Source organism: Balaenoptera musculus, chromosome 4 (genome assembly GCF_009873245.2).
Source record: "Balaenoptera musculus isolate JJ_BM4_2016_0621 chromosome 4, mBalMus1.pri.v3, whole genome shotgun sequence".
NCBI lineage: Eukaryota > Metazoa > Chordata > Mammalia > Artiodactyla > Balaenopteridae > Balaenoptera > Balaenoptera musculus.
Genome location: NC_045788.1, coordinates 98,936,212 through 98,959,028, shown reverse-complemented (window position 1 = coordinate 98,959,028; position 22,817 = coordinate 98,936,212). Strand labels below are relative to the sequence as shown.

General features: G+C 42.4%; 1 protein-coding gene and 1 pseudogene across 1 annotated transcript; one reads left to right on the top strand and one right to left on the bottom strand.

Annotated features, from left to right (window-relative positions):
* Nucleotides 1-701: 701 nt before the first annotated feature.
* Nucleotides 702-1,773, top strand: LOC118894037 (annotated as a pseudogene).
* Nucleotides 1,774-18,934: 17,161 nt separating this feature from the next.
* Nucleotides 18,935-20,796, bottom strand: LOC118894036 (EF-hand calcium-binding domain-containing protein 4A-like). The gene is made up of 5 exons (XM_036849700.1): nt 20,636-20,796; nt 20,442-20,557; nt 19,837-20,005; nt 19,250-19,396; nt 18,935-19,121 (listed from the first exon to the last, which is right to left on the bottom strand). The coding sequence occupies exons 1-5, from the start codon at nt 20,794-20,796 to the stop codon at nt 18,935-18,937; spliced, it is 780 nt and encodes a 259-aa protein (XP_036705595.1).
* Between the last annotated feature and the right edge of the window lie 2,021 nt (nt 20,797-22,817).

Below are 22,817 nucleotides of genomic sequence, written 5' to 3'. Positions count from 1 at the left end.
TATAAAGAAGAGCTAATACCTAAACTTCTCAACCCATTTCAAAAACTGAAGTGGAGGGAACACTCCCAAATTCATCCTATGAGGTCACCACTATCCTGATACCAAAACCAGACAAAGACACTAAAGAAAGAAAATAATAGGCCAATATCTTTGATGAAAATAGATGCAAAAATCCTCAACAAAATATTAGCAAACCATATCCAACAAATATAAAAAGGATCATATACCATGATCAAGTTGGATTTATTCCAGGGATGAAAAGATGGTTCAGTATTCACAAATAATGTGATACACCATATTAATAAAAGGAATGATAAAAATCATATGATCATCTCAATAGATGCAGAAAAAGCATTTGCCAAGATTCAACATTTATTCATGATAAAAACTCTCTTCAAAGTGGGTATAGAGGGAACATATCTCAACATAATAAAGTCCATAAATTTAGCACATACTTAGCATGTCTTTCATTTTTCTAAGTCTGTCCATTGATTCACATTTTTTGAATTTAAATGATTGCATTTATTTCCATCCCCCCCCCAAAAAAAACAGATCCCATCTATTAAGGAGGTATAATAAACAAAATTAAGAGGAAATTCTGAAGTGCATGTTTCATTTCAACTCTCTTCCTCCATAGTTTCACTTTATAATTTCTTACTGACTATTCCTTTCATTTACTCCATGTATTTCAGACACTGCCCAGTGAGGAGATGGAAAAAGAAAATGCAATGTTACTGATAGACTTTATTTTCATAGGACTTACACATCAACAAAAATGGCAAATCCCCTTGTTACTGGTGTTCTTGGTGATATATCTCATCACTGTCATGGGGAACCTTGGTCTGATTGCTTTTTTATGTAATGACCTTCATCTTCACATCCCCATGTACTTATTCCTTGGGAATTTGGCTTTTGTGGATGCCTGGATATCATCCATAGTGACCTCCTCCTGGCCCCAGCCAGATGTTGGTGAATTTCTTTGCCAAGAGCAAAATGATATCTCTCACTGAATGGAAGATACAATTTTTTCCCTTTGTAATCAGTGTAACCACAAAATGGTTTTTGTTGGCAACGATGGCATATGATCGCTATGTGACCGTATGCAAACCGTTACCTTATCCAGTAATTATGACGAATAGACTAAGCATCCAGCTGTTGGTTTTGTCATTTTTAGGTGGCCTTGTTCATGCCATACTTCATAATGTTTTAAAATTCAGATTAACCTTCTATAATTCTATCATAATAGAGAACACATACTGTGACATTGTACCATTGTTTAAAATTCCCTGTACTGACCCTTCCATTAATTTTCTGACTGTATTTATTTTCTCTGGATCAATACAGTTGTGCATAATTCTGACTGTTCTTGTCCCTTATAAAGTTGCCCTCTTTACAATATTAAAAAAGAAGTCTGTACAAGGCATAAGGAAAGCCTTCTACACATGTGGAGCCCATCTCTTAACTATCTCTTTATATTATGACCCTCTATTCTCCATGTATGTGCTCCCTGGATCTGCAGAAGCAGATGCTCAAGATACAGTGGACTCTCTATTTTGAACTGTCATAATTCCTTTGTTAAATCCAGTCAACTATAGTCTGGGAAATAAGAAAATCATAGGTTCTCCGGAAAAAATGCTAAAGAAAATGCTTAGATCTCACACTAATATCTGTTCTCCATTCATTAAAAGTCACATAAATGTGCAGATTAGATATGTGTTGATTAGCGTTCAAAGTTTTTGCACTTACAATTGCCCTAGAGATTTTACGACTTAAGGTAGGAGTACTAATAAATATATTAAAATATGTGCATATATTAGTCAAAAGCATAAAAATCATAGAAAAATTTAATCACGTGTTCAAGTCAAATTAATTAAAGAGGAAAATAAATTAATATATTTTACACATATGTTCTCAATGTGGCTCCATAAATGCACGATGCACTATAATAGCACAATTGCTCTGAAAAAAAACTGAATATGATTTTTTGATAGTAAAACAGCTGTGCAGCCTGGAATCTCATATCATGTTTACCTCCACAGTGGAGGCAGGTTTGTGTTTAAGGAAACAGGCCAATTACAGGAATTTTGCTAGCCACTAAAAGGACTTTCATTACGTTCTACTTGGGACATTGTGAAGTTTATTTCTTGTGGGGACTTAATTCTCATATTACACAGAGAAATCAGCAGAAATGAGAAGGCAATAAGAAAAAATGAGAAAGGAGTTAAAAAAGTGAAAGTCAGAACAAATTGTAAGAGGATGCTTTTAGCTCAGTGTGTGTCTATAAATAATAAGAGGGAAGCTGCCTCTCACTGTCTATGATGCCTTGAAAGGCACTGTCCAGTTTTCTTGTATGTTGTATGGTAATCTGAAAAGCTTTACTAATTCAGAAAGCTAAGAGATGAGATTTCAGATTTAATTGGGATGGGCATAGAGAAGAAAAGAGAAATGACAGAATAGGAAGGAAATGGATTAATCCTTCCTACAATTTAAAAATAAAGAAACTGATAAGAAAAAAAGAAGTAATACGTAAAGGTTATTAGAATATATTGTTGAGTAAAAGAGGCTTCAAATGCATATTACCAAAGTTCAAATAGTTTTAAGATGATATGATATTGGAGAGTCCAGTGAGTAGCTAGAAGAGACATAAAAATGCACAAGAGTTTACATGATTTGTGCCCCCAAAGTCCTTAAATGTTAGCTTTTGTCCCACTCCATACTCTATGAATAATAAGTGATTCATCTTCAGGTCCATCTCTGACCTTCCAATCTCACCACTGATTCCATATACATTCCTACTGACACCACTGAGGCCCTCACCCTAAAATTACTCATATTTGTCATTTGCAATAGTCTTGTTACTTCCTTTATATTGTGTTGATATTCTCTTACTTCCCAAACATTAGTGTAAGGTTATTCTTCATAAACAAAACTCTGATTAAATAATATTCCTCTTCAATAAATTTTAGTGGATTGCCATTGCTACCAGATTATGTGTATATATGGTACATGTATGCAGAACTTCATATATGAATAAACATATGTTTAATTTTCAGATCTATGTATAGATAACATGATATATAAACACATCTACATCTAAATATATAACCTTGCATTTGCTTATGCTGGCATTATTTGAGGACTTTCCCCCCAGATTTGATTTAATTCTGAAATCTGTGCCTCCACAATTTTCCTAATGGACCATATGTTATACCCAAAATGAATTACTGACAGCCTCTGGACAAACCTTACTCTCAGGTACATGGTTTTGTTCATACAGGTCTGTCCACTGAGAATGCTCTCTACAGGTGCATCTGTCTTCGTTTACAATTGAAATGGTCCTTTCTTCAAAGTCTATCTTAAATGTTACAGTTTCCATGATGCATTTCCAGATTACCTCACAGAGAATAGGAATGCTTCCTCATTTGAAACACTGAGTAGTTTATTTGTTCTTTTAGACCACAAATGACCTTGTGTAATACTTATTTTTGGCCTACAAGCAGTTTTTTTCAGATTATGACTTACAAGTCTGATTATTCTTCAATCTTTTGTGGTGCTTAGCACAGCTATTTACACACATGAGGTCCTAAATAAGTATTTATGAAATATACAAACAATTGAAATAAATATGACTTCAAAAATGCTTCAGATGGGGCTTCCCTGGTGGCGCAGTGGTTGAGGGTCTGCCTGCCAATGCAGGGGACACGGGTTCGAGCCCTGGTCCGGGAAGATCCCACATGCCGCGGAGCAACTAGGCCCGTGAGCCACAACTACTGAGCCTGCGCGTCTGGAGCCTGTGCTCCGCAACAAGAGAGGCCGCGATAGCGAGAGGCCCGCGCACTGCGATGAAGAGTGGCCCCCACTTGCCGCAACTAGAGAAAGCCTTCGCACAGAAATGAAGACCCAACACAGCCATAAATAAATTTTTTTAAAAAATGCTTCAGATGAAGTAAGAGTGCATCACTTGTTTTCAATCTTGTAATGAGCTCAGGGAGATCACTTTGCCTGGGATGGCTACTGCATGTCAGTTCACCACCCTGTTTCTTTTAAGATAATCACAAGTATCATACACATAAAGTGAATTAATCTTCTTCTTTTTATCATGAAGATTAGCTCCTGGGATATATCAAGAGAAGCCCTTTAGTTAGATCTTTGGGTTAAAGTATTTCCAACAATGTCATTATTACATATTTCAGGAGGTGGGCACAAGATTAGACCAGGTCAACTTCCAGGAGAGATACATTGATTTCACTAGAAAAAATTAGTTGTCAGGCTGGATCAAATTTTGGACCATCCTTCTCAAAGAAGTTTCATATACAAGTTATTCCTTGTGCTATAAAAATATGATGATACCTTGTTTGAGAAGGTACCTTCTAAGTCAGCTTCATTTGGGGGTTACAGTTAACAACTGCATATTTCCATCTATTTTTCAATATAAAGAATGTGGTTCACTAAATATTCAGTGTTTGTATTAGTCAGGATTGTCCAGGATAGTACCAATAGGAGATATATATCTATATCTATATCTATCTCCACAATATATATACACACATACATACACATACATGTAGACAGATATAGAGATCAACCTATATCACTCTCTATATAAATCTACATCTACATGTACCTCCATAACCATATCTACACCTATATCTAAAGACTTGTATTATTAGATGTGACTCACCTTATTATGGAGGCTTAGAAGACCCATGATCTGCTATCTGCAAGGTGGAGATCCAGGAAAGCTGATGGTAGTTTTAGACTTGAAATTGGAGAGCCAATGGTATATATTCCACTACATGTATGAAACCCTGAGAAACAAGAGCATGGAGGGCAAAATAAGATTCATGTTCCTGATCAATCAGCCTTCCTCTGCCTTTCTGTTCCATTCAAGCCCAGAATGGATGAGATGACACCCACCCACAAAGGGTGTTGCAATCAACTTTACTTAGTCCACTAGTTCAATACTAATCTGTTCTAGAAACACCCTCACAGACACACACAAAAATAATGTTAACTGGATATCTGGGCATCCCTAGGCCATGTCAACTTGACACAAAAAATTAACCATCACAAGTACACCTGTTGTCAACTTAGCTACCATACATAATTTCTTAAAGTATATTTAAACTTCAAACAGAGACAATAGGTTACCTGCGCCAACATGGCAGAGTACAAAAACCCTGAGCTCACCTCTTCTCACAGACACATCAAAATTACATCTATTTACAGAACATGATGAGAAAGACCAGAATCTACCAGAAAATATCTACTACAACTAAAGATATAAAGAAGGAACCACACAGAGATAGGTAACAGGGGCAGAGTTGTGGTATAATCAAGACCTATACCCCTATATAGATTGCTACATATAAACCTCATGGTAACCACAAACCAAGAATCATAATAGATACAACACACAAAAATAGAAAGGAATCCAAACATAACACTAAAAACAGTCATCAAATCATAAGGGAAGTAAACAAAAGAAGAGAGGAACAAAAATGAAGTCCAAAACAACCCTGAAACAATTAACAAAATAGCAGTAAGTACATACTATCAAGAATTACTTTAAATGTAAAAGGACCAAATGCTCTAATCCAAAGATTGTAAAATGGCTGAAGGGATACAAAAACAACACCCATATTTATACTGCCTACAAGACACTCCCTTCGGATCTAAAGACACACAGTGACTGAAAATGAAAGGATGAAAAAGCTATTCCATGCAAATGGAAATCAAAATTAAGTTAGGGTAGCAATACTTATATCAGACAAAATAGATTTTAAAACAAGGACTGTAATAGGAGACAAAGAAGTACATAACATAATGATCAAGGGATCAATCCAAGAAGATACAACAATTGTAAATATTTATGCACCCAACATAGGAGCACCTCAATACATAAAGCAAATATTGGTGAACATAAAGGGAGACATTGATAATAACACAATGATAGTAGGGGACATTAACACTCCACTTACATCAATGGACGGATCATCCAGACAGAAAATCAGTAAGGAAACACTGGCCTTAAAGGACACATTAGACTGAATGAACTTAATAGATATGTATATAGAACATTCCATCCCATAACAGAAGAAAACACATTGTTTCAAGTACACTTAGAACATTCTCTAGGATACATCACACATGGTAGGGCACAAAACAAGCCTCAGGAAATTTAAGAAAGTTGAAATCATATCAAGCATTCTGACCACAATGCTATGAGACTAGAAATCAACAATGAGAAAAAAATCCCTCCAGAAAACACAAACATGTGGAAGCTAAACAACGTGCTACTAAACAATCAATGGATCAATGATGAAATCAAAGAAGAAAATTTAAAAAACAGGAAAAATAGAAAATGAAAACACAGTGATCCAAAATCTATGGGATGCAGCAAAAGCAGTTATTAGAGGAAAGTATATGGCGAAACAAGCTTACCTCAGGAAGTAAGAAAAATCTCAGATAAACAACCCATCCTTACACCTAAAGGAACTAGAAAAAAAGAACAAACAAAAACCAAAGTTACTAGAAGGAATGAAATCATACAGATCAGAGCAGAAATAAATGAAATAGAGACTAAAAGAAAAAAAATAGAAAAGATCAATGAAACTAAAAACTGGTTCTTTGGAAAGATAAACAAAACTGTTAAACCTTTAGCTAGACTCATCAGGAGAGAAAGAGAGAGGGCCTGAATCAATGAACCAGAAATGAAAAAGAAGAAGTGACAATCAACACCACAGAATTACAAAAGATCGTAAGAGATTATTATGAACAACTATATGCCAATAAAATGGAAAACCTAGAAGAAAAGGATAAATGCCTAGAAATGTACAATCTCCCAAGACAGAACCAGGAAGAAACAGAAAATATAAACAGACCAATTACCAGTACAGAAATTGAATCAGTTAAAAAAAAAAAAAAAGAAACTCCCAACAAAGTCCAGGACCAGATAGCTTCACAGATGAATTGGACCAAACATTTAGAGAAGAGTTAACACCCATTCTTCTCAAATTATTCTAAAAAATTACAGAGGAAGGAAAGCTTCCAAACTCATTTTACATTGCCAGGATTACCCTGATATCAAAACCAGAAAAATATATCACAAAAAAGAAAATTACAGGTCAATATCAATGATGAACATACAGGCAGAAAAATCTTCAAATAAATATTAGCAAACCAAATTCAACAATACATTAAAAGAATCATACACCATGATCAAGTGGGATTTATCCCAAGTATGCAAGGATGGCTCAATATCTGCAAGTCAATCAATGTGATACACCACAGCAAAAAAATTGAAGAATAAAAATCATATGATCATCTCAATACATTCAGAAAAACCTTCTGAAAAAATTCAACATCAGTTTATGAAAAAAACTCTCCAGAAAGTGGGTATAGAGGTTACATACCTCAACATAATAAAAGCCATAAATGCTAAGCCCACAGCTTACACCATATTCAATGGTGAAAAGCTAAAAGCATTTCCACTAAGATCAGGAACAAGAGATACTATGCTCTATCGCCTGGACGGAGGAGAATCAAAAAATCTATGAAAATACGTTAACGCCACCTCAGGAATTAATAAATATTTGGTAGAGATATTTTCAGACTATAAGATATCTTGTTTCTCCTTTAAGTTTTGCATCAGTGGATCTTGCCTATAGCAATTATTACTTTGTACTTTCATAGCAATTTTCTATTTCCCTGATTTTTTCTACACATATTAATTGCAAAATATAGCTTAAATAGATATAAAATCCTCTTTTCCTTGATTTATTGAAAATAGTGATCCACTGTTGTCTATTTTTTTTAACATCTTTATTAGAGTATAATTGTTTTACAATGGTGTGTCAGTTTCTGCTATATAACAAAGTGAATCAGTTATACATATACATATGTCTCCATATCTCTTCCCTCTTGCATCTCCCACCCTCCTACATCTCCCTCCCTCCCACCCTCCCTATCCCATCCCTCTAGGTGGTCACAAAGCACCAAGCTGATCTCCCTGTGCTATGCGGCTGTTTCCCACTAGCTATCTATTTTATGTTTGGTAGTGTATATATGTCCATGCCACTCTCTCACTTTCTCCCAGCTTACCCTTCCCCCTCCCCATATCCTCACGTCCATTCTCTAGTAGGTCTGCATCTTTATTCCCGTCTTGCCCCTAGGTTCTTCTGACCATTATCTTTCTTTTTTTTAGATTCCACATATATGTGTTAGCATATGGTATTTGTTTTTCTCTTTCTGACTTACTTCACTCTGTATGACAGTCTCTAGGTCCATCCACCTCACTACGAATAACTCAGTTTCGTTCCTTTTTATGGTTGAGTAATAATCCATTGTATATATGTGCCACATCTTCTTTATCCATTCATCTGTCGATGGACACTTAGGTTGCTTCCATGTCCTGGCTATTGTAAATAGAGCTGCAATGAACAGTTTGGTACATGACTCTTTTTGAATTATGGTTTTCTCAGGGTATATGCCCAGTAGTGGGATGGCTGGATCATATGGTAGTTCTATTTTTAGTTTTTTAAGGAACCTCCATACTGTTCACCATAGTGGCTGTATCAATTTACATTCCCATCAACAGTGCAAGAGGGTTCCCTTTTCTCCACACTCTCTCCAGCACTTATTGCTTGTAGATTTTTTGATGATGGCCATTCTGACCAGTGTGAGATGATATCTCATTGTAGTTTTGATTTGCATTTCTCTAATGATTAATGATGTTGAGCATTCTTTCATGTGTTTGTTGGCAATCTGTATATCTTCTTTGGAGAAATGTCTATTTAGGTCTTCTGCCCATTTTTGGATTGGGTTGTTTGTTTTTTTGATATTGAGCTGCATGAGCTGCTTGTAAATTTTGGAGATTAATCCTTTGTCAGTTGCTTCGTTTGCAAATATTTTCTCCCATTCTGAGGGTTGTCTTTTTGTCTTCTTTATGGTTTCCTTTGCTGTGCAAAAGCTTTTAAGTTTCATTAGGTCCCATTTGTTTATTTTCATTTTTATTTCCATTTCTCTAGGAGGTGGGTCAAAAAGGATCTTGCTGTGATTTATGTCATAGAGTGTTCTGCCTATGGTTTCCTCTAAGACTTTGATGGTGTCTGGCCTTACATTTAGATCTTTAATCCATTTTGAGTTTATTTTTGTATATGGTGTTAGGGAGTGTTCTAATTTCATTCTTTTACATGTAGCTGTCCAGTTTTCCCAGCACCACTTACTGAAGAGGCTGCCTTTTCTCCTCTGTATATGTTTGCCTCCTTTATCAAAGATAAGGTGACCATATGTGCGTGGGTTTATCTCTGGGCTTTCTATCCTGTTCCATTGATCTATATTTCTGTTTTTGTGCCAGTACCATACTGTCTTGATTACTGTAGCTTTGTAGTATAGTCTGAAGTCAGGGACCCTGATTCCTCCAGCTCCGTTTTTCTTTCTCAAGATTGCTTTGGCTATTCGGGGTTTTTTGTGTTTCCATACAAATTGTGAAATTTTTTGTTCTAGTTCTGTGAAAAATGCCAGTGGTAGGTTGATAGGGATTGCATTGAATCTGTAGATTGCTTTGGGTAGTACAGTCATTTTCACAATGTTGATTCTTCCAATCCAAGAATGTGGTATATCTCTCCATCTATTTGTATCATCCTTAATTTCTTTCATCAGTGTCATAATTTTCTGCATACAGGTCTTTTGTCTCCTTAGGTAGGTTTTTTCCTAGATATTTTATTCTTTTTGTTGCAATGGTAAATGGGAGTGTTTTCTTAATTTCACTTTCAGATTCTTCATCATTAGTGTATAGGAATGCAAGAGATTTCTGTGCATTAATTTTGTATCCTGCTACTTTACCAAATTCATTGATTAGCTCTAGTAGTTTTCTGGTGGAATCTTTAGGATTCTCTATGTATAGTATCATGTCATCTGCAAACAATGACAGTTTTACTTCTTCTTTTCAATTTGTATTCTTTTCATTAATTTTTCTTCCCTGATTGCCATGGCTAGGACTTCCAAAACTATGTTGAATAATAATGGTGAGAGTAGACATCCTTGTATTGTTCTTGATCTTAGTGGAAATGATTTCAATTTTTCACCATTGAGGATGATGTTTTCTGTGGGTTGGTCATATATGGCCTTTATTATGTTGAGGAAAGTTCCCTCTATCCCTCCTTTCTGCAGGGTTTTTATCATAAATGGGTGTTGAATTTTGTCGAAAGCTTTCTCTGAATCTATTGAGATGATCATATGGTTTCTCTCTTTCAATTTGTTAATATGGTGTATCACGTTGGTTGATTTGCATATATCAAAGAATCCTTGCATTCCTGGGATAAACCCCACTTGCTCATAATGTATGATCCTTTAAATGTGCTGTTGGATTCTGTTTGCTAGTATTTTGTTGAGGATTTTTGCATCTATGTTCATCAGTGATATTGGCCTGTAGTTTTCTTTCTTTGTGGCACCTTTGTCTGTTTTTGGTATCAGAGCAATGGTGGCCTCGCAGAATGAGTTTGGGAGTGTTCCACCCTCTGCTATATTTTGGAAGAGTTTGAGAAGGATAGGTGTTAGCTCTTCTCTTAATGTTTGATAGAATTCGCCTGTGAAGCCATCTGGTCCTGGGCTTTTGTTTGTTGGAAGATTTTTAATCACAGTTTCAATTTCAGTGCTTGTGATTGGTCTGTTTATATTTTCTATTTCTTCTTGGTTCAGTCTCAGAATGTTGTGCATTTCTAAGAATGTGTCTGTTTCTTCCAGGTTGTCCATTTTATTGGCATATAGTTGCTTGTAGTAATCTCTCATGATCCTTTGTATTTCTGCAGTGTCACTTGTTACTTCTCCTTTTTTATTTCTAATTCTATTGATTTGAGTCTTCTCCCTTTTTTTCTTAATAAGTCTGGCTAATGGTTTATCAATTTTGTTTATCTTCTCAAAGAACCACCTTTTAGTTTTATTGATCTTTGCTATCCTTTCCTTCATTTCTTTTTCATTTATTTCTGATCTGATCTTTATTTATTCCCTTCTGCTTATTTTCGGGGTTTTTTGTTCTTCTTTCTATAATTGTTTTAGGTGTAAGGTTAGGTTGTTTATTAGAGATGTTTCTTGTTTCTTAAGGTAGGCTTGTATAGCTATAAACTTCCCTCTTAGAACTGCTTTTGCTGCATCCCATAGGTTTTCGGTCATTGTGTTTTCATTGTCACTTGTTTCTAGGTATTTTTTGATTTCCTCTTTGATTTCTTCAGTCATCTCTTAGTTATTAAGTGGTGTGTTGTTTAGCCTCCATGTGTTTGTATTTCTTACACATTTTTTCCTGTAATTGATATCTAGTCTCATAGCGTTGTGGTCGGAAAAGATACTTGATATGATTTCAATTTTCTTAAATTTACCAAGGTTTGATTTGTGACCCAAGGTATGATCTACCCTGGAGAATGTCCCATGAGCACTTGAGAAGAATGTGTATTTTGTTGTTTTTGGATGAAATGTCCTATAAGTATCAATTAAGTCCATCTTGTTTAATGTATCATTTAAAGCTTGTGTTTCCTTATTTATTTTCATTTTGGATGAAATGTCCATTGGTGAAAGTGGGGTGTTAAAGTCCCCTACTATGATTATGTTACTGTTGATTTCCCCTTTTATGGCTGTTAGTATTTGCCTTATGTATTGGTGTGTCCCTATTTTGGGTGCATAAATATTTACAATTGTTATATCTTCTTCTTGGATTGATCCCTTTATCATTATGTAGTGTCCTTCTTTGTCTCTTGTAATAGTCTTTGTTTTAAAGTCTGTGTTGTCTGATATGAGAATTGCTACTCCAGCTTTCTTTTGATTTCCATTTGCATGGAATATCTTTTTCCATCCCCTCACTTTCAGTCTGTATGTGTCCCTAGGTCTGAAATGGGTCTCTTGTAGACAGCATGTATACGGGTCTTGTTTTTGTATCCATTCAGCCAGTCTATGTCTTTTGGTTGGAGCATTTAATCCATTTACATTTAAGGTAATTATTGATATGTATGTTCCTATTACCATTTTCTTAATTGTTTTGGGTTTATTATTGTAGGTCTTTTCCTTCTCTTGTGTTTTCTGCCTAGAGAAGTTCCTTTAGCATTTGTTGTAAAGCTGGTTTGGTGGTGCTGAATTCTCTTAGCTTTTGCCTGTCTGTAAAGCTTTTAATTTCTCCGTCAAATCTGAATGAGATCTTTGCTGGGTAGAGTAATCTTGGTTGTAGGTTTTTCTCCTTCATCACTTTAAATATGTCCTGCCACTCCCTTCTGGCTTGCAGAGTTTCTGCTGAAAGATCAGCTGTTAACCTTATGGGGATTCCCTTATGTGTTACTTGTTGTTTCTCCCTTGCTGACTTTAATATTTATTCTTTGTATTTAATTTTTGATAGTTTGATTAATATGTGTCTTGGCATGTTTCTCCTTGGATTTATCCTGTATGGGACTCTCTGCATTTCCTGGACTTGACTAACTATTTCCTTTCCCATGTTAGGGAAGTTTTCATCTCTAATCTCTTCAAATATTTTCTCAGTCCCTTTCTTTTTCTCTTCTTCTGGGACCCCTATAATTCGAATGTTGGTGTGTTTAATGTTGTCCCAGTGGTCTCTGAGACTGTCCTCAATTCTTTTCATTCTTTTTTCTTTATTCTGCTCTGCAGTAGTTATTTCCACTATTTTATCTTCCAGGTCACTTATCCGTTCTTCTGCCTCAGTTATTCTGCTATTGATCCCTTCTAGAGAATTTTTAATTTCATTTATTGTGTTGTTCATCTCTGTTTGTTTGCTCTTTAGTTCTTCTAGGTCGTTGTTAAACGTTTCTTTATTTTCTCCATTCTATTTCTAAGATTTTGGATCATCTTTTCTATCATTATTCTGAATTCTTTTTCAGGTAGACTGCCTATTTCCTCTTCATTTGTTAGGACTGGTGGGTTTTTACCTCCTCCTTCATCTGCTGTGTGTTTCTCTGTCTTCTCATTTTGCTTAACTTACTGTATTTGGGGTCTCCTTTTTGCAGGCTGCAGGTTTGTAGTTTCCGTTGTTTTTGGTGTCGCTCCCCAGTGGCTAAGGTTGGTTCAGCGGGTTGTGTAGGCTTCCTGGTGGAGGGGACTAGTGCCTGTGTTCTGGTGGATGAGGCTGGATCTTGTCTTTCTGGTGGGCAGGTCCACGTCTGGTGGTGTGTTTTGGGGTGTCTGTGGCCTTATTATGATTTTAGGCAGCCTCTGTGCTAATGGATGGGGTTGTGTTCCTGTCTTGCTAGTTGTTTGGCATAGGGTGTCCTGCACTGTAGCTTGTTGGTCGTTGAGTGGAGCTGGGTCTTGGCGTTGAGATGTAGATCTCTGGGAGATTTTTGCCGTTTGATATTACGTGGAGCTGGGAGGTCTCTTGTGGACCAGTGTCCTGAACTTGGCTCTCCCACCTCAGTGGCACAGCCCTGATGCCTGGCTGGAGCACCAAGAGCCTGTCCTCCACACAGCTCAAAATAAAAGGGAGAAAAAAAAGAAAGAAAATAGAAGATAAGATAAAATAAAATAAAATAAAATAAAGTAAAATAAAATAAAGTTATTATGTGCTGAATTGGGCGATTGGGTTTGACATGTATACACTGATGTGTATAAAATTGATGACTAATAAGAACCTGCAGTATAAAAAACCAACAAATAACAAATAAACAACTAATACTAAACTCTCTTTGGGTTATTTGTATGGAAATATATTAATATAAATGTTTCAGACATTACATGAAATTTCTAAAAATCTTATATGTTCTGGTATAATGTTATGTCATAATTCTAGTTATTACTTTAAAATGTATATCTCAGAAATAACTAAATTTCCTTGTCAATTGCATTATTATGAACTTTCATCAAATCTTTAACCGTGGTCATTTTTAAGTCTCTTGTCATTTACAGACAGTTCTGGGTGTACTCTGATGCTTTTGCAAAAATGTTCCTATAAAAGGGTTTCATCTTCAAGGAATTCATGGAAAAGACTCTGACAAGTACAGGTTTCTGGTAACTGACTATACTGCTGAACTGAATGAATAAGCATTTTCAGAACTCTAATGGAAAACTGATGAATTCATAAAAGTGCTAACAAAATATCAAGATAAAAAAAATTAATTAAATGGGACTGAGTGAACTGATGAGGATGATTATAATTTTTGTGGCTTTCTGTTTGAATAAAAAAAAAAAAATCCCACAAGGACTCAGAGGCAAAAAATATACAAATCAAGTTTCACTGCAAAGTAAAGGAGCTGTTACAGTGGAGAATTACTGGACTGAATGTCAATATTATGACATAGTATGAGTGTGTTTTGTGTTTGGTAATTGCAACCATTGTTGCTTTTGTTGTGGTCATCCAAAAAAAAGAAAAGGAATGTTAGATTTAAAAAAAAAAGAAATTAAGAAAAAAATATTTTTTTAAGTAATAAAAAAAAAAAAAGGACAGACAGAACCCTAGGACAAATAGTAAAAGCAAAGCTATACAGACAAAATCACACACAGAAGCATACACATACACACTCACAAAAAGAGAAAAAGGGGAAAAAAATATATATATCATTGCTCCCAAAGTCCACCTCCTCAATTTGGGATGATTCGTTGTCTATTCAGGTATTCCACAGATGCAGGGTACATCAAGTTGATTGTGGAGACTTAATCTGCTGCTCCTGAACCTTCTGGGAGAGATTTCCCCTCCTCTTCTCTGTTCGCACAGCTCCTGGGGTTCAGCTTTGGATTTGGACCCACCTCTGCGTGTAGGTCACCTTAGGGCGTCTGTTCTTCGCTCAGACAGGACGGGGTTAAAGGAGCAGCTGATTCGGGGGCTCTGCCTCACTCAGGCCGGGGGGAGGGAGGGGTACGGAGGAGGCGGGGCGAGCCTGCGGCGGCAGAGGCCGGCATGACGTTGCACCAGCCTGAGGCGCCGTGTGTTCTCCCGGGGATGTTGTCCCTGGATCACGGGACCCTGGCAGTGGCGGGCTGCACTGGCTCCCGGGAGTGGCGGTGTGGAGAGTGAGCTGTGCTCGCACACAGGCTTCTTGGTGGCGGCAACAGCAGCCTTAGCGTCTCATGCCCGTCTCTGGGGTCCGCGCTGATAACCGCGGCTCGCATCCGTCTCTGGAGCTCCTTTAAGCGGCGCTCTGAATCCCCTCTCCTCACACACCAGGAAACAAAGAGGCAAGAAAAAGTCTCTTGCCTCTTCGGCAGGTCCAGACTTTTCCCCGGACTTCCTCGCGGCTAGCTGTGGCGCACTAGCCCCTTCAGGCTGTGTTTACGCCGCCAACCCTAGTCCTCTCCCTGCGATCCGACCGAAGCCCGAGCCTCAGCTCCCAGCCCCGCCCGCCCCGGCGGCTGAGCAGACAAGCCTCTCGGGCTGGTGAGCGCTGCTCGGCACCGATTCTCTGTGCGGGAGTCTCTCCGCTTTGCCCTCCGCACCCCTGTGGCTGCGCTCTCCTCCGTGGCTCCGAAGCTTCCCCTCCGCCACCCCCGTCTCCACCAGCAAAGGGGCTTCCTAGTGTGTGGAAACCTTTCCTCCTTCACAGCTCCCTCCCACTGGTGCAGGTCCCGTCCCTATTCTTTGTCTCTGTTTTTTCTTTTTTCTTTTGCCCTACCCAGGTACGTGGGGAGTTTCTTGCCTTTTGGGAGGTCTGAGGTCTTCTGCCAGCGTTCAGTAGGTGTTCTGTAGGAGCTGTTCCACATGTAGATGTATTTCTGATGTATTTGTGGGGTGGAAGGTGATCTCCGCGTCTTACTCTTCCGCCATCTTGAAGCTCCTCCTGTATAATCCCATCCCCCACTCAGAAGATATTGATCCACTGTTATCTTGCTTTATACGTGCTGTTGAGATGCCTATATGATTTCCTTTCTTTGTAAGTGAGGCTGTCTTTCTACATGGAGGTATCAATAGTTTTCTTCAACTTGAAATCTAATACTTTTACTAAGATATATCTTGAAGTTCACTTTTCTGGGACAATTATCACAAGAATGTTTCAAACTGTATATTAAAGTCTTCTGTTTTTCTGAAAATTTTTCTTGAATTATTTTAAATACTATTTCTGTTCCATTTTTTTTTTTTCTTTTTCAAGGATTCCAGTTTTGTGTTTGTGTATAACCCTTGCTTATTTTCCATACCGTCATCCTCTGATTCTTTTTACACATTCATTCTCTTAGTCATTTCCTTTCCTCTCTTCAATTACCCTTTTAAAGATAATAGTATCTCTTACCTTTGAGGATCTTGTAATTTAATCTTAATTTCCAAAATGATTATGTCATTTTCTCCAAATCATTTCCACCTTTAGTCCGTTTTCATCTTATGTATTTTGTTTTCTCCATCTCTGATTTGGCTTTGGAATTTTTGATAAAAGGCGTTTTTCCATTATCTTCAAATGCTTATTTAAAGGTAAAGAAACAGACTCTGAGATGGAGATGTGCGTGAAAGAAGTCTGTTGGGGAATGCCCTCAGGCACAATGCTTATTAACTGAATGAAGGAAGTAAGATCAGACAGAAAGATAATTTGAATGTAGTTACAAAAAAAAAAGACCTTAGCCAATCCTGTGGAGAAGTGGGGTTTGTGATGTTCCTTCAAAGTTCCCAAGCCCTAAGTCGGGGGCCTGGAATTTATACCTTACATGAATAGTCATTGGATACAGGCTGCCGCCAAGGAAGTAATATGACCTTCATAAGACACTTTTCTTCAGATAAGGGTATTTCCTAGAGAGGGACTTAGTTGAGAGCTGTCAGCTACTAGCACTCTTACTGCTAGGGAAATAGGTGGGATCTGGGCTGTGAACAGTAGATCCGTTACTGGCTACCTCTTATACTGCTCAGAACTACTTATTTTTATAATAAGTTCCGGGGAAAGCCCCGCCAGAATTTGGATTTTTTCTCTTTTCCTGGAGAATTTTTAAAAATGAAGGTTAATGGGACACCTGCAGTTCCAACAGCTACAGCTAGTCTCAAAGCCACACTAATATCCATCTTCCTCCTCTTGGTTCCCTTCACATTTGCCTCATACCTCTGCTGCTCTAGGTGATAATACGGGAGGATAATCCAGAAGTCATATCCCTGGGGAATATGAACCTTACATCACCATGCCCTTTTCAGTCCTCATTGCTGCATTTGTCTATTTACTATCAAACTTGAGCAAGGGAATACCAGCCGATACCTATGGATCACCTGAATGACAAACATAATTTTTCCTGCTCCCATTGCACAATAGCAACCCTGTCTCTTCCTGAAAACAGGGTTAATTACCCCCTTCAATTCTCATGGACTCCTTTTCTTTCCTGGTGGTCTCTTGGACAAGGAATCCAAAGTGACTGGGTAGCTGCTGAGGTTTTATGTATAACAGAATTCTTGCTGCATTCCCTGGTAAGAGCATTTCCCCTCTGAGAACCAGGACTTCTAAACCCATAGAGTGCAGGTATGTGGGGACATAGAGTACAGATTCCCCAAGTCGGTCACTTAGGGAAGTCCTGGATTCAGGTATTGAACCTATTGAAGACACAGCCCCATATAATGGTCACTGATTTCTGGTGGAAGATACACTCTGGAGGTCATAGTACTGACACCTCAATTATACTTTCAACAGGCCGTTTCATCTGTTTATTAAGCTAGTAGTTTCCCATTGATGTGAAATAGGAGAGAACCAGTGTACCAGTCACTGCCCAATATGACACTTCTTTTACTGAAAAGTGGAGTTCTGGCCCAATGCCATGTTATACACCACTCTATCAGCCTCAGATACTGGTGCTACCTGAGGCCTTGCAGATAGGAAAGATAACACATACCTGAATTATGCTGATATTAGGCAAGATGCATTTCTGCCACTTTCAGAGTATAAGAGGTTCATAGCAGCAAACATGACACCAGCGGCTGGCTGATCTTCTTGAGGGATGTTGCTATATTGGGGGCCACAATGGTTTCTGGTAAGTTAGGCATTTGGAAGGAACAGTACCTAGATCAGCACGGAAATGTTGGAGCCTATGCATATGCATTCCTCCATCCCAGCCAACACAGCACTTTTTTCATGTGCCCATTGTGCCAGCACTGGCATGGCAGATGAACAAAGCAGGATGACCTCAACTGGCTGAGTAATTCTGTCTATTTGGTTGTTTAACAGCTCTTCCATGGTAGATGCTCTCTGGTGGACATTTATATGGAATATGAGGATCACCAAACACTGTATCCACTCTAGTAACTCCATGCATATGCCTCTTCCTCAGATTTCCTGGTCCCTGGCCTTCTCATGTTTCTCCCCACAGGACACTGACCAATATCCAAACTTTACACCTCTACCCTGAGTCTATATATTCTTAGCTTGGACCACTTCTCTTTCTATACAATGGAAATAGATGATCATTCCACTGCTCTAAGGGAGAATTTCCCCTGAGTGATGCCTTTCACGGTCACCTTGGGTGGAGCTGTAGTTCAACCGCTGTACGTTATGACATCAACACACCAAGATGACCATCCAAGAACCTACTTGGCTTTCTGAGGCCAGATGTGTGAGCTGAGGGAAAGACGTCAGCGCAATGGTGGTAGATGACAAGAAGGTCTGGGTCACCTGCCGGTGAGGCTTATGGGATTCTCTGCCCTGCTTAGGCCAGATCCTTGACTTTGCCACCTTCAGCTTCTAATGAATTGCTCCTGGTTCTGCTCAACCTTATACTTGTTAGTGTGACAAATTCCAGCTCATGAAGGCAATTCTGGTTTTGGTCACTTAATGTCCCAGAGGCAGGAGCACTTTCTCTAGCATGTTTCATAGTCCACCAGGGAGTTTTTGGTTTTCGGGGTTTTTTTGTTCGTTTTGTTTGTTTCTGAATGGTTTATAATTCTCTGCTAAGAGAGCAAATCCTTGATCCAAAACCTTAAGGGTACACGAGTCTCCTGTTAGAGTTTTTCATAAACTTTCCATTAACTCCACACCTCTTCCTACCTCTGAAATCTCTAGCGCGGGTGGGTCCGCTTCGCAGAAGGCGGGGCCGGGGACCCCCGCGCGTCCGCGCTTGGGCCGGGCGCGGGGCGGCGCTGCGGGCCCACCTGACTCCGCAGCCACAGGCGCTGGCGCTCGCGAAGCTGCTGCTCCAACTCCTGGTACAGACACGGCACCTCCCTCTCGTGCTCGCTCTCCCGCCTTCGGGAAACCGGGCGTGAGGCAGCTGCTTAGAACCTGCCAGCACTACAGCCCCCGGCCCCGCCTCTACCACCTCGCGGAGCCCCTCCACCTGGCCCTCAGGCCGCCCCCAGCGCCCCAGCCCTCACCGCCGCAGCGCCTGCTCCAGGCCCTCCCGCTCTCGGGCCGCTTCCTCCAGGCAGGCCGACGCTCGCATCAGAACGTCCTCGAAGGAGCCCAGCAGTTCGGGTCGCTCACGCTGCAGCCGGGTCCAGAGCGTCTGAGTTGCCCGCTGCCTGCAGGGGCGGGGCGGGGGGGGCAGAGGCTGAAGCTGAAGCGGGGACTCCCCACCCCACCCTGCAGGGTAAGAAGCCCCCAGAGGCCCCTGTAGTCTTGCACAAGCAGGGCATGCCTCTCCTGGGGGCTTTCACCCCTGCGGGGGTCTGTGCCTGTGCGGGGCTTGTGTGGCCAGCAGGTGTGTGTACATGGGGTTGTGTCCTTGTGTACACACGGCTGTGCCTGTGATGGGGGCAGCCCTGACTGCTGCCTCCTGAAATGCAAATTCTGTGGGAAATCCTGCCCGGCTCGCAGTAGTTGCAGCTGGGAAGGAAGGACTGGGCCAGACCCGGCCTAGGGACCCTGCCTGGGAACAAACATGCAGGCGACATGGACAGGCAGCATGCAGGCGGACAGAGAGCAGATGAGGACGCTGGGAGCCGGGCCAGCACCGACTCACTCACCCAGGACCCGGGCCGCCCCCAGCTGCTCCAGCGCAGAGCAGAATCTCTCCTCCTCCTCCAGGGAGCCCCCGGGGCCTTGCACATCCGACCAGCCCGCCTCGAAGATTTCCTCTGGGGCCGGGGAGGGCAGGGCACCCGAGACGGACTCCACACCCACCAACTTCCCTGCGGGCATGGGAGGGAGAGATCACCGGGCTGTGGGTTACCACCGCAGCACCCCCCCCGCCGCCCCCCCCCCTTCCACACACATATCCTGCCCTTTCTCTGAGCCCAGTTTCCTGTTTTTCTTCCTTATTCTGGTCCGATTCTTGTCCTGGGAATGGGAGGTGACAGCTGGGGTCAGGCCAAAATGAGGCATGCCTGGCTTCCAGCCCCACCTGGGTTTGGCTCAGGGAGCAGGTCATCTCCACATATGCCACAGCATCTGGGGGGCTTCCCGTGGTGCCTGGGTGTACAGACACTGGCCTGTGCTCCGGAGGGAGGCCAGGGAGAAGCACGGGCTGCCACCCACGTGGGCTGTGGGCCCCAGAGAGTCCCACATGTGCCAGCGGAGGGTGTCTGAGCAGCGGGGTAGGGGGTGGGGCTCAGGGGCTGGGCTCACGCAGGCCAAGGCAGAACTCCCGAGCCGTGAGGAAGCCGGTGTGCGCCTGGTCCAGACTTTTGAACACAGCCTCCAGCTGTTCGGGCGTGAGGGGCAGGTCGCTCTGCAGGCCTTGGCCGGGCAAGGATGGCAAGGCTGTGTAGCCAAGGTCAGTCCTGGGGCGGGCGGTCTCTTGGGGCTGGGGGCTCAGCTGCAGGTCGTGCCGGGTGATGAAGCCCTTGGCCTCCTTGTCGCACAGCAGAAACAGCTCCTGGGCCTGCTCCAGCGTCGCTGCCGGTGGCCCTGGGGCGTGCCCCTCGTCCCATCCCTCCTCCTCTTGGGCCTCCCCAGCCCCAGGCTTCCCGGGGCTGGCCATGGCGGGGGTCTCAGCCTTGGGTGCTGTGAAGCCAAAGGGAAGTCAGGGCCTGAGCAGAGCTGAGAAATGAGGGGAGAGGAGAAGGGAAGGCAGAAAGGGTGAGGGGCAAGGGTGGCTGAGGGCTAAGCTGGAGCGGTGGGGAGCAGAAGAGTCTCCCTGCCCCCATGAGAAGGTGGGAGAGGGCCTGGCGGAGGCCCAGAGAGGAGGGACAGCTGGGGGAGGTGTGGCCCAATTGCAGGTGGTGGAGCTGGCGTGAGGTGGCATGGGTGGAGCCATGCAGGCTCAGGGCCACCCAGGGAGCCAGCTGGTGCAAGAGAGGATGTGCTGAGGGGAGGGGGCAGAGGCTTGAGTGAGAGAATGGTCAGCCACAGAGAAGCTGAACAGGTCCTGGAGTCAGGGCCTGGAGACGGGGCTGACCAGGCTGGGCCAGTGGGAGTATCAGCCAATCCTGGCTAAGTCCTTAGCCTCTGAGTCTGGGCCCCTGGGCCCTGCCTCCAGCCAGCTGGCAGGCGGGTGAGCTCCTCCCTCCCTGACTGCAGCCCCTCCCACCAGCACCAAGCCCCAAGTGGTGCAGGTGCAGGATTCACCCTGGGCCATGATGCCTTCTGTGGCCCTTGTCAGGAACAACCCCAGAGTCTAGCTTAACAGCCCCTCCTGCTGGCACTGTGCCCTCCACCAGACTGGCCTCCCTCTCCCCAGGGGTGCCCCACCCCCTAATCAGACCACCTGTCGTTTCCACAACACCCAGACCCCAGAATTCCCAAAGCTAACCCCCAGCATGGCAACACCCCCACACACACCTAAGACCCTGGGGTCCTCGCCCCTCAGTCCAGGACTGTGATTCTCTCTCCCTACCCATATTCCTGGGGGATGTGGGAGGCAATCTCCAAAGAGGGAAGGTCTGAGGAAGGGCTAGAGGAAGGGACACAGGGGCGGAGACACCTCCCCCTCACACCGTCGCCTTCCCCGGGCGGGCGCTCCGCCCCACCAGCAACTTGCAGCCTCCACCGGACCAGGGGGCCATCCCAGCCGGAAGCTGCGCTGTGGCCGGGCCGGGGAGCAGGGGGAAGTGCTGCCTGAGCCCCCAGGCACTCGGACTTGGCCCCATACACCAGTGTGCAAGAATTAGACCAGGGACCCCCAGAGCCCTGCAGCCAGAGACCCCAGGACCCAGCTCTACCCACATGTGGGTAGGCACCAGCCCCAGAATTCCTGGCCCCAACTTCCAGTGTGCATGCTCTAGACTCGCGACCAGCCTCACACACCAGTGGGCAGACAATAGCCACAGGACAATCACATCCCTGCAACTTGCAGACCTAGCCCTCCCAACAGTGGGCCAGCAGTAGCTCAGGACCAGCTGGGCCCTGGCCCTGCCAACTAGCAGGCCAACACAAGCTTTGAGACAGCCCTGACCCCACAGCCAGCTATGTCAGGAATCGTCCCCACCCAACAGTTGTCTGACACCAACTCTGGGATACCTGGGCCCCTACAGCCAGACCCCAGGACTTGGCTCTTCCTGCCAGTGGGCCAGGACTAGTCTCAGGAACTGGATTTACCCACCAGTGGGGTGTCACCAGCCCTGGGGTCTCCTGGACCCCACCCCTGCCCACCAGTGAACCAGAACTAGCTATGGGGCTCACTGGAGTTCTGCAGCAAGCAGCCCTGTGACCCAGTCCCACCAGCCAGCCACAGCAGCCTCCACACAAGGCAGGGCCTGGCAACCAACATGCACCAGGAGACAAGCAAGCCTACAAGACTGCCCACAGTAGTCAGCCTACCACAACAGAAAGAATGATGCAGCCCACATAGGGGCACCCCTACAACATCCAGCCCTGGTGATGAGAGGGGAGTACACTGCTGGGATGCATAGGATATCTCCTATAAAAGGCCAATTCCCCAAGGTTGGGAAACGTGACCAACCTACAAGACACATAGAAATAAAAAACAAATTAGGCAAAATGAGATGACAGAGGAACATGTTCTAAATGAAGGAACAAGATAAAGCCCCAAAAGAAAAACTA

Coding starts and splice junctions, on each gene's coding strand:
- LOC118894036 (XM_036849700.1), bottom strand. CDS start 20,796: ATGGCCAGCCCCGGGAAGCCTGGGGCTGGGGAGGCCCAAGAGGAGGAG. Junction 20,558..20,635: donor TTCATCACCCGGCACGACCT/GCAGCTGAGCCC, acceptor ATCCTTGCCCGG/CCAAGGCCTGCAGAGCGACC. Junction 20,006..20,441: donor GGAGTTCTGCCTTGGCCTGC/GTGAGCCCAGCC, acceptor CCATGCCCGCAG/GGAAGTTGGTGGGTGTGGAG.